Source organism: Cyberlindnera jadinii (assembly GCF_001661405.1).
Source record: "Cyberlindnera jadinii NRRL Y-1542 unplaced genomic scaffold CYBJAscaffold_19, whole genome shotgun sequence".
Lineage (NCBI taxonomy): Eukaryota > Fungi > Ascomycota > Saccharomycetes > Phaffomycetales > Wickerhamomycetaceae > Williopsis > Williopsis jadinii.
Window position 1 is genome coordinate 135,176 of NW_017963670.1, and position 10,862 is coordinate 146,037.

The 10,862-nt window shown below is 45.8% G+C and overlaps 5 protein-coding genes across 5 annotated transcripts; 2 read left to right on the forward strand and 3 right to left on the reverse strand.

Moving 5' to 3' along the window:
• Positions 1-47: 47 nt before the first annotated feature.
• Positions 48-1,109, reverse strand: GEP3 (Gep3p; the record flags this gene model as incomplete). The annotated part of the gene is made up of 2 exons (XM_020216693.1): positions 48-1,038; positions 1,099-1,109. Coding segments are annotated over 2 exons (1,002 nt in total), but the record flags the coding sequence as incomplete, so codon positions are not given.
• Positions 1,110-1,329: 220 nt separating this feature from the next.
• On the forward strand, positions 1,330-3,566 carry NOC2 (mRNA-binding ribosome synthesis protein NOC2). The gene has a single exon (XM_020215866.1). The coding sequence runs from the start codon at positions 1,360-1,362 to the stop codon at positions 3,469-3,471; it is 2,112 nt and encodes a 703-aa protein (XP_020068256.1). The 5' UTR covers positions 1,330-1,359; the 3' UTR covers positions 3,472-3,566.
• On the reverse strand, positions 3,239-4,160 carry CYBJADRAFT_37852 (uncharacterized protein). The gene has a single exon (XM_020217685.1). The coding sequence runs from the start codon at positions 4,047-4,049 to the stop codon at positions 3,552-3,554; it is 498 nt and encodes a 165-aa protein (XP_020068257.1). The 5' UTR covers positions 4,050-4,160; the 3' UTR covers positions 3,239-3,551.
• A 3,125-nt stretch (positions 4,161-7,285) lies between these two features.
• PTP2 (tyrosine protein phosphatase PTP2) lies at positions 7,286-8,290 on the forward strand (the record flags this gene model as incomplete). Its single annotated transcript, XM_020213032.1, has 2 exons — positions 7,286-7,463; positions 7,557-8,290. 2 exons carry the CDS (start codon positions 7,286-7,288, stop codon positions 8,288-8,290), a joined length of 912 nt encoding a protein of 303 aa, XP_020068258.1.
• A 94-nt stretch (positions 8,291-8,384) lies between these two features.
• NPT1 (nicotinate phosphoribosyltransferase) lies at positions 8,385-9,635 on the reverse strand (the record flags this gene model as incomplete). The annotated part of the gene is made up of 1 exon (XM_020213035.1): positions 8,385-9,635. One exon carries the CDS (start codon positions 9,633-9,635, stop codon positions 8,385-8,387), a length of 1,251 nt encoding a protein of 416 aa, XP_020068259.1.
• Positions 9,636-10,862: the final 1,227 nt, after the last annotated feature.

Consider the following 10,862-nt stretch of genomic DNA (forward strand, 5'->3'; position numbering starts at 1 on the left):
ACCAGGAAGAATAGCCCACCAGATGTGAAACATTGGCCCCCTCTCACCGTTATGTAGGTAGCTGTTTTCAAGTCATTCACCAGTATCTTCTGGCCTTTCAAAGTGTGCTTCAAAAATTGCTCCTGAATCAAGGAGTACACGTTGTCGTGATTGAGGAACCCCGGGGTATCAATGACCTTCTTCTGGTTGCACTTATGAACAATGTTATCTCTTGTTAATGATGGTAAGTGTGATGAGCCTAGGGCATCAACGTTCTTTGCACCAGGAGAACTGAGCTGCACGGAAGAGTTCCAAAGCCGGTTTGCCAACCTGGTTTTGCCCGTGTTTACATATCCAACGAGGTAGTTGACATTGCCTAGCTTCTTCAGCAGCTCTAATACACCCCAAGAGGTGTGACCACTGACAACAACGAGGTTCTTTGAGCCTGTAAACCGTTTCAGCATCTCAGCAAAGAAGGAGGAGTACTTATTGACAAAGGACTTGTGTCCAGCCAGCAGATCCACCTTGTTCATGGCATATGTTACGTTCTTCCTTGAGCTCAGTGGCACCAATGACAGTGGGAAGTCATAGGCTGAGAAGACGTTGATGATTTGGTGGTTCAATGGGATTGGAGAGAGAACTTCGTGCATGTTCATCGGCTGGTGCTCGTTCACCTTGTATACATTGTGATGGAGTGCGTTGTGGCACCTCAGGCAGACCAGCTCCTCAACCTTCTCCTGAACTGGCTCCTGAACTGGCTCCTGCTTGGCCCTGGCATCCGCATCTTCTCCAGCCAGCAGCCTCCGACCTTCTTGGTCGAGCTGAGCGTACGCACTCAGGAACTGCAGCCTCTTGGAGTTGTAGGCCTTCGGCTTATTCGCAGGCTCCTTATAGTACCCAATCTCATCAGCGTCGCTGGACTGGAGCTGTATACCACACGACGCGCACTGTGGCACCAAATCGTGCGTTATAGAGTCGACATTGGTGTTATCCAGGTCAACCGTGGTGGATGTCCTCTCAGCCAGCACCCTAATGTCGTCCTTACCAGTGCTCAGCTGTCTAGAAAGCCCAGCTCGTGAGCCTCTAAAGACCAACCTCGCTCCTCGAGCGCAAATATACCTTCTGATCATGATATCTCGCACCACACAGTACCTGAAACCTCAGCTGTGATTGCAATGAAGAGCCTTCCACAACCCATAAAATGAGCTTCAATTATGTCTCGTGAAGCTGTGTGTCCCGTAACAGGTCATCGCATGAAATTTTTCAGCAGGTAAAATTTTCGAGCCCCGGCCACCAAAAAGAAAATTTTTAATAGCAGTGAATTCTTCACGTTCTCGTAGTTTGGTATACACTGGGAAACGGGAAGTGAATCAGCGTACAATGGGAAAGGTTGGCAAGTCCACGAAGAAGTTTCAGTCGAAGCACTTGAAGCGTACGCTCGATCAGAGAAAGGAGGTCAAGAAGCACAGACAGCTGCTTGCTAAGCACAGAGGTAACCGGAACAAGGCTGGTGCTGGTGCTGGTGGTGGTGCCGAGGCTTCGGGTGCTTCCAAGAAGAAAGATGAGATCTTTGATGACATGGACGTCGAGCAGTTCTTCGAAGGAGGGTTTGAAGTTCCTAAGGAGAAAGGGTCGAAAGTGAAGAAGACCAAGGAGCAGGAGGAAGCGGACGATGAGAGCTCGTCCGATGAGGAGATTGAAGAGCACAAGGAAGATCTGTCCAAGCTTGCTGAGAAGGACCCGGAATTCTACAACTACCTGAAGGAGAACGACAAGGACCTCTTGGATTTCAACCCTACAAACCCATTGGATGCCATCAGCGCTGATGAGGGCGATGATGGTGAAGAACACGCTGATGGAAAGAAGGTAGATTCCAGTGAAAAGATTGAGGTTACTTTGAAAATGGTCAAGGACTGGTCGAAGAAGCTTAACGAGCCATCTTTGAAACTGATCAAGAACGTTTTAACTGCGTTTAAGGCTGCTGTCAATGCCAACAATGATAAAGAAGAGTACAAGTACACTGTTACTGAGCCTAAGGCATTCCAAGAGCTTTTACTCCTCGGATTGAAGAAAGTGCCAGTTGCTATTCAACGTCTTGTTCCATACAAGGTGATCAAGGGAACCAGAACCGTGCCTGTGAGCACAAAGGTGAAACAGCTCAACTCAATCTTGAAGTCGCACGCTGGATCTCTGATCACATTGCTCAACGATATCAACAACACAGAGACAGCTGCTTTGGTGTTGTCCTCAGTTCAAGAGCTTTTACCATACTTCATTTCCTTCAGAAGACTCTTGAAGGATATTCTCAATGCTGTTGTCTCTGTTTGGTCAAGTACACAGGATGTGGAAACACAGATTGCGTCATTTGCCTTCTTGAACAACGCTTCCCGTGAATTCAGCAAGTCATCATTGGAAACGATTTTGAAATTAACTTACTCCTCATTCATTAAACAATGTCGTCAAACCAACGTCCATACAATGCCAATGATTAACTTCCAAAAGAACTCCGCTGCTGAGCTTTTCGGAATTGATCAAAGCCTATCATATCAAATTGGTTTCGATTATATCCGTCAATTGGCTATTCACTTGAGAAACAGCATCAACAACACAAAGGATGGTTACAAGACCATCTACAACTGGCAGTATACGCATTCTCTTGACTTCTGGTCTCGTGTCTTGTCCCTCCACTGTAACCCTGACGTCGAAATGAAGAAGGAATCACCATTGAGACAACTCATCTACCCACTAGTCCAGGTCACACTGGGTGCAGCAAGATTGATACCAACTGCCCAATTCTTTCCGTTGAGATTTTACTTGATGCGCTCTTTGATCCGTTTATCTCAAAATACAGGTGTTTTCATCCCATTGTTCCCACTGTTACAAGAGATCTTGAACTCCACCACTTTGACCAAGAACCCAAAGAATGCAAACTTGCAAGCTTTTGATTTTGACCATAACATCAAAGCAAACACTGCTTACTTGGGCACAAGGGTATATCAGCAAGGTGTGTGTGAGCAGATTATTGACTTAGCCAGTGAATACCTTGTTCTGTATTCAAAATCGATTTCCTTCCCCGAACTTGCAACCCCAGTTATCATCTCTTTGAGAAGATACATCAAGACCAGCAGCAATGTCAAATTCAACAAACAACTCTCCCAACTCGTTGACAAGTTGAACCAGAACTCCGAGTTCATCCAACAAAAGAGATCGACAGTCGAGTTTGGTCCAAAGAACAGGGTTGAAGTTAACAACTTCTTGAAGGACCTTTCATGGGAGAAGACACCACTGGGTGTGTACGTTAAAGTACACAGAGAAGTTAAAGAGGAGAAGGTTAGAATCTTGAGAGAATCGTTAGCAGAGGAGGAAGAGGAGAGAAAGAAGAACAAATCAAAGGAGGTGGAGTCTCTTGATGATGAGGACCTTGTCATGGAAGATGGAGACGATGATGAAAAGGACTACGGAAGTGATGTCTTTGAGGATGATGAGGAGTGAATCATGTCTAATCTACAGCCACTTTTCCAACACTGCCGGATAGATCAGATGATGGTGTAAAAGTGTGTACATTAAAATTATTAACTAAATCTGAGTAACTCTGTAGTGTCTTCGTTGATTATGGATTTGAGAGGTGAAGTCCTTGGTGGAGATAGTTTGTAGGGGCTTAATTGGACCTTTTGAGGACTTGTTGATCTCGTGGGTGGCTTTCTTCGGGAAGTCTTGACAGTCTCCAATTTCATATCTTGTATTCTCTGTATCAATTTCTGTCTTTGATGCTGATCTTCAAGCCATGTATCATACATCTCTTGGAAATTTGAATCCAAAAACTTGATGTATTCGTTCAACTTGTTGATCTCCTTGGTAAGTTCCATATTTCTCTTTAAAAGATTCTCATCTTGGTTGGAGACTTTTGCGATTTGTGCTTTATAATCTGAGTTTTCCAATTCCAACTGTTTAATCTTATCTTTCAAACTCTTCACTTGGGATGAATACTCTTCAAACTTATCGTCATTTGAACTGCTCAAGTTGTATTTATCCACCAGTTTTGCAAACTGATCGTTGAATGCATCCTTCATCTCCAGATCCCCATCAACAGTGTTGTTCCTGTGAAAGTTTGATCTTTTCCGGCTCGACAATAAAGGCGAAGACTCCGACTCCAAGCCTGGAATACTATGTGGTCTTAATCTATCCCTGGCATACTCCCTCCTGGAACTCCTACCAGTTCCTAAATTCACAGGGGAGCTAGATACACCTCTTGAAGCAGAGATATCTGGGCTTAACAAGTTTAATATCCTTTCCCTTTTCAGTGCATTGGCCTCTAAATCACGATCGTACTTAGACCTGTCAAGATAACTGAGATTGGCACGGTTCAGGATGCCCGTATCTATGTCAAATTCTCGGTCCTTTGGCTCACCTGCAGCGGAAACATCCCTTCGTGAATAGCCATATCTCAAGGGAGAAGGGTTCTTTAAGGGAGAATGAGTACTCTGATCTAGAAACGTGAATCGATTCACCTTGTTGTCATTGGGCTTCATGGGGGAAGTGGTATCATCTTCAGCCAACGCAGAAGCGAGTCGTTGCCTCGACTTCCGGTTCTGAAGCCTTATATTGGTAAGTGTAGACAAATCAGGGTCAAACTCTTCCATTGTTGACAAGCTATAATCAACTATTTGGGTTGTGGTTTGGTAAGGTGGAACCCAATGTTTACATTTCTGTTTGTGTTTATGGGACATAAACAAAAAAAAAGAAATCCGTCCGCGCACATTGTTTGTGTTTCTTACGGTAAACGCACGCCTTGTCGTCTCCAGAGTAACCAGTCACCTCTCGGTAGAGACAGCATTTAAGAGCGTCGAAACGTCAAATGCGGTTTTCCACCATGATAAAGTACGTTGAAGGCCAGTCCTCGTATTTGATCCTTGGTTTTGTCTCCAATTCAGAGACCTAACCAAATGTGTTCGTATATTGTTCCAATACATCTCCTCGTGGGATCCTTTCCACCGTAAGGCTCCCCCTCCCCACTTAGTGAACGTTGTTGTCATGCCCCAACTTTAAAAGACCAAAGATTAGATAGAGGACGTCATAGGAAGTTATAGCGTCATATGGGGAGGACTTCCAAAGTTTTTCTACAGGCACACATGAGTCGAGTAGGGGTGTTTCGTCTGTGTTGTAGTGTAAGAATTCATATGAGACTCTTTGTTAAGACGGTAGGTGCGCATTGACTTGAGGCCTATGTCATTTGAATCACATAGAGGCATCTTAGCTGGCTACTTCTGGAGGTATATACTTCTAGAGGTATATGCTTCTAGCGGCATCTATCTGGATGTGTGATACATCTGGACGTAACTTACATCTGGACGTAGCACACATCTGGATGGCACGGGAGCGAAACACACATACACAACCGGTGCAGCGCCCTCACACCAACACCAATCCACTCAACATTGAGTCCGCCACCACATGCTTCCGTTCGGCTTCCTTGGAAACCCACTCTCTGTAACCCAAGCGTTATCCACGCTAACTTACGAGAGCTTAATACCAGCATACAACATCACACAACCGTAACCCGGTATCGACACCCAACCCAAATTAACAAGCATATCCTATTCCCTGTGCCGAGCTCCAATTTAAACCACTGCGTGTAACTGTTGTATATACATCGGCAAAAATTTCACGACTTTCCTCCCCCAGCCCCATTGAACAGTTTTAAACAATGACACAAAACCGAAAAAAACAACATTCTGTCCTTTCAAAGGCCAAAACATGGCAGTACATCCCCCTAACGCCCCCTCCGCCAAAAAAAGAAACCCGTCTTGTTCTTCCACCACCGTCTCCACGCCAATTTCGTCCCGCGGCCCGTTCTAGATTAACAACGTCATTGCCAAAATAGGCGCACCACACGCGCAGGCCCTGTCACACACCGCCAAAAAAAGAAAAACAGCGTACATCACCCCAATGCACTGGCTTTGGCGGATTATTTTTAATCTTCTTTGCATCATCGGCCTCTAGAACATTTTCTCCAGCTGTCCTGTTTTCCTTTTCTTGGGTCGTGTTGATGTTTTCATTCTGTTGTTGCAGCAGTCTTTGTTCCCCTTGTTGTCACCGTCGCAAGCAACACGTCTAATAGATAAGCACCACAGAATATCGATATAACAATAGCATGGATTCCAGCTGCATTCCCGAGTATTTCTCCTTCCACGCATCACCGAGTCCCACGTCCATGATGAGCACGTCGTCGCCCATCTTTGGCGATGGCGGCAGAGCCGCTGGTCCCGTAAGACCAGCTGTATCAGAACTAGGGAGGTCGCTATCGTCGTCGTCTACGTCGTCACAGTCATCGACGGTGAGACGAGCCGCCTCGCTGAAGAGGAAGGAATCAGCGCTGCTGCGTGGTGAGGAAAACAACAAGGCAAAGTTGTGTCCAACCACGGCGGCTGCCGCCACAGAGTCGCAAACGTTGTCAGCAGAACAGCCAGTACGTGGCGGTGGGTCCTCAGTCAACACACCACCTCAGTTCAAGATCACAGTGACGCCTCCAACGAATCCAATAGCGTACGCAGAGTTGCAGAAGAGGATGAACACGCTACCACATCAACTCAACCTGATCCATCAGAAGCAGATGTTAAACTGTGAGACCCTCGGCGTCACAGCAATATCAACAGTTGAGGAGTTTGAGAAGCTCTTAGTGGAAGAATCGACGGAGACGTACGAAGTTGTCGTTGTTGACCTCAGGCCGTTTAACCAGTACAACATTTCAAGGGTAAAGGGCGCCTTGAGCATATGTGTTCCAACAACGCTACTGAAGAGAAACTCGTTTCATATGTCGAACATCTTCAAAACGATGGTTAAATCACAAGAGGAGTACCTGGAACGTGTCTTGGAAGATGAGCATACCAACATCAAATTCATCTTTTACGATTCATCTTCAAATAAGAAACATTGTATGCCACACATGTATCAGATCATGAAGAAATTCCAAGAGATTGGAAAGGATTACCCCAATAAGAATATAGAGCTGTACATGCTGGACAAAGGACTCTGTTTACTAGATGGCCACGAAGAACTGATGGATACAACGAAATTCAAGAAGCCTGAGTCGCATGAGGACTCATCACTGTCTGCATTTGCAACTTTCTTGCTCCCATCTGCTGATCCCGCATCATCTTTTGTGATGTCCCTGAAGAAGAACACTTGTTTCCCAGATACACGCGGTACCAAACTCGAAATTCCCAAGTTTGAGAATATAAACCAATTCCCCAAATGGCTTCAACCTTACATTCGGAAAGATGGGATAAATGCCATTATCAAGAATTTCATGAATATCGAATCCTTGGAGGATGCCCGTATAAGTGCCATAGCACAACGCCGGTCTTCAACGTCTAGTGGCTCGCCAGGCGTTCAGCTCCAAGGCTCGGAATATGGGTTCAAGAACAGATACCCTAATATTTTACCCTATGAACATTCAAGAGTTAAACTGGTTCCATCTCCTTTGAGTACCACAACTACCCCAAACAATTTATTTCATCAACCGGTATTCTTCCGTACTCCAAGTACTTCATCGTTATCTCCAACATCTGCAATATCAGCATCAAAGTTTGGAGATGACTACTTCAATGCCAATTTTTTGAGTGTACCACAGATCAACGATGCTGTGAACTATATTGCCACACAGGCACCATTACCTTCAACGATAAAAGATTTTTGGAAAGTTGTTTGGCATAACAAAACTGAAGTCATCGTCTCTCTGACGAGCTTGGCTGAAAATGGGATGAAGAAGAGTGATGTCTATTGGCAAAACTCGAAACGTATTGAACTGGTATCGGAAGAGGATAATTACATGGGCTTTAAGGCATTGACCTTAAGAAGGATCAAATTAACGAACCATGGAGATTCACGTATGATTAGTCAACTACACTTCACAGCTTGGCCTGATTTTGGAGCCGTCAATTTTAAAGACTTGTTAACCCTTACTGAAATAAAGGACAGAGTTGTTCACGACAGTTCTGCTCCTATCGTGGTGCACTGTTCCGCAGGGTGTGGAAGAACAGGTGTGTTTATCACGGTTGACCTTATCATAAGTGCCTTCAAGAGGTATGCAAAAGAAGGCCATGATCCGCATAGGCTTGACGTTTGGAACAGTGATGAGGACATCATCAATTTTTGCGTACAGCAATTGAGAAAGCAACGGATATCAATGGTTCAAACTGTTGATCAATTTGTACTCTGTTACCAGGCAATGCTACAGTACTGCGTTGATACCCCCAGACCAGAGAGTGCGAATAGAAGAAATCCAAGTGATCAGATACCATTAAACGATTAATTACGATGAAACGATAAACATAAACGCTTTAACTGATATTCAAATGTGTAAAAAGAAAACTCAAGGAAGAATAAGAAAACCAATGGTTACATGATCAATTATCCCATCTGTGTGCTTCGTCTCCGCCTTTCCAGGTCTTTTCAGTATACCCCAGCTCTTGTTTAACACTCGCAACGGTTTCTTTATCACCGGTGTTCTTGCCCAGGTTGTCACTGATCTTGATAGCAGGCTTACCATTGGCCTCTGAAAGCTTGATGACGATGTTCATAGGCTCGGATTTCTTCCCAGTAATTGTTGAGACAAAGTCATTGGTCAAATTGGTGCCAATTCCAAAGATTGCCTTCAACCCAAGTTCATCAGCTTTATGTTTATACTTGATACACTTCTCCACGTTCAAGGAATCAGAAAAGCAGATGACTTTTGAGAACTTCTGGTATCCCAGTTTGGCATAGTGGGAGGCAATCTTCTCAGCATAGAGCTCTGGGTCACCAGAGTCTTGTCTTACACCGGTATAGTAATCGGTGTATGGTTTAACAAACACTTTCAAGAAATCATCAGTTCCGAAAGTATCAGTCAATGCTAGTCCTGCGTGCTCTGGACCAAAGGTGTTGATCCAGTAGTCCAACGCCTTATGGTTGGCATGGGTGTAGTCCTGTGTTATAGCAGCAATTCCCATAAACCACTCGTGTGCAATTGTACCAATGGCCTTGACTCCGAATTCCTTCGCAAAGTAGACATTTGAGGTACCCAAGAACAACTTCTTGTTCTCGCAGTCTGTCTCAAGGATCCCCTTCATGATTAGCTCCTGCACTTCAAATGATCTTCTTCTTCTGGTACCAAACTCTGAAAATGCCACGCCGGCCTCCAACAGCTCCTTGGTCTTGTGCTGAACCTTTTCGTACTGGCCATCCAAGTTCCAATCAGTGTCGACGAATCTGAAGTAAGCCTCAGATACAAGTGCCAGCAGTGGGATTTCGTACGCAATGGTGTCTACCCACAAGCCATGGGTGGTCAGGTCAATGGCAAAGTCCTCGGAAACCTTGAGCACCACCTGCGAATCCGGCTTCAGCTGGAAACCCTTGAGATGCTCCAGATAAGCCTTTGGCAAATAAGGAACCTCGCTCTCCAAGAACTGGATTTCATCCTCCGTGAATCTCAAGTCCTCAAGCGCATGGATTTGCAGCTTCAACCACTCCACAGCCTCCTCGTTCAGCTTCATGTCAGGGGTTCTGTTGGTGAACTTGTACACCACATGAGTGTCAGGGAAGTTCTTGTGCACGGCAGCGTGCATCGTGATCTTATACAGATCCGTGTCCAATAACGATCTGATCGCTGGCGTAACCATCTCCACTGTGTATCCTGGCTTGTGTGCTTCAATTGATTGCTTCGACTGCTTCCCCCAGTACCTGTTATTATGTCCCGGAAGCACTATATATACACAGCTAAATTAGACTTCAGGCCTGTGCAGCATGGTGATTGTGACTTTTTTTTTCCGACCTTTTTCCACCCGAGAAGGCCCTCAAAATTGTACGGGCGATATGGGCTTGATGGAGCATAGTTCTACGGTTTGAGGGACCAAGGCTGTGTAAATGAAGAGAGAATGCGTAGAGAAGTGTTGATTAGAAGAGATAGAACTTATCCAGGTATCCGCTAAACCTCAGTTTTATGAACTGTGGGACCGAAGAGTCCATCTTGTGGATGGCGTATAGGCTGTACACGCCGCAGAGCGCCACCAGCGAGATGAAGTTCATGGCCAACTTCCTCAACCTGAGCTGTTTGACGTTATTCCAGAAGAGCAGCCCGTAGACGGTGTGGTATGTCGTTAGCAGAACCATGGATGGGTAGATGAGCCAGTTGAGGCACGATCTGGCGATGCCATGGGAGCACGACAGGATGTACTGGAGATAGTCTAGGCCGATGTAGCTGGAGTCGCCTTCGAGGCATAAGGGGAGGATTCTCACCTGGAGAGCGTGGTACGTCACCAGCGGTATGCTGAGATACCCAGCCATCTGTAGCGGTGTGAGTCCCAGGACTCTGGAGACAAAGCTCGTTCTTGCTGGCTTCATGCCGGCGTAGCCTGATATGCCACCAGTCAGCCCACCTTCTTCCTTGACGATGACCTCCTCCTCTGATGGGATTGAATCACGGAGACTAGTGCGTCTCTTTAGAGCCTTGCGACGCTTGTCGCCGTGTTTCAGTCTATGGATTACTTGACGAATAAACCTCACTGCGACTCCACTGAGTACGTGCAAGCCCAGAGACCCCCAGACCAGTATCCATTCGAGCCCGCTGTCTTGGTATAGCTGACGGCCCATGCCGATGAGATCGTCAGCAAGTGATGTGGAAATCGCCGGCGCAACGACAACAGCAAGTCCATGGATGAATGCAAAAGTCGTGAAGGTATAGCTCGAGTACTTCTGTACAGACTGTAACAGTGGGATGCACGAATTCAGGCGAGGAAGCCATGGTGATTGTGATATTGAGCGTTTCTCATGATCATCGGAAGGTGCTGAGCTCGATCCTGTGTCTGCTGACACAGGAATGGGACGAACCTGTTTGATTCCATCATCCG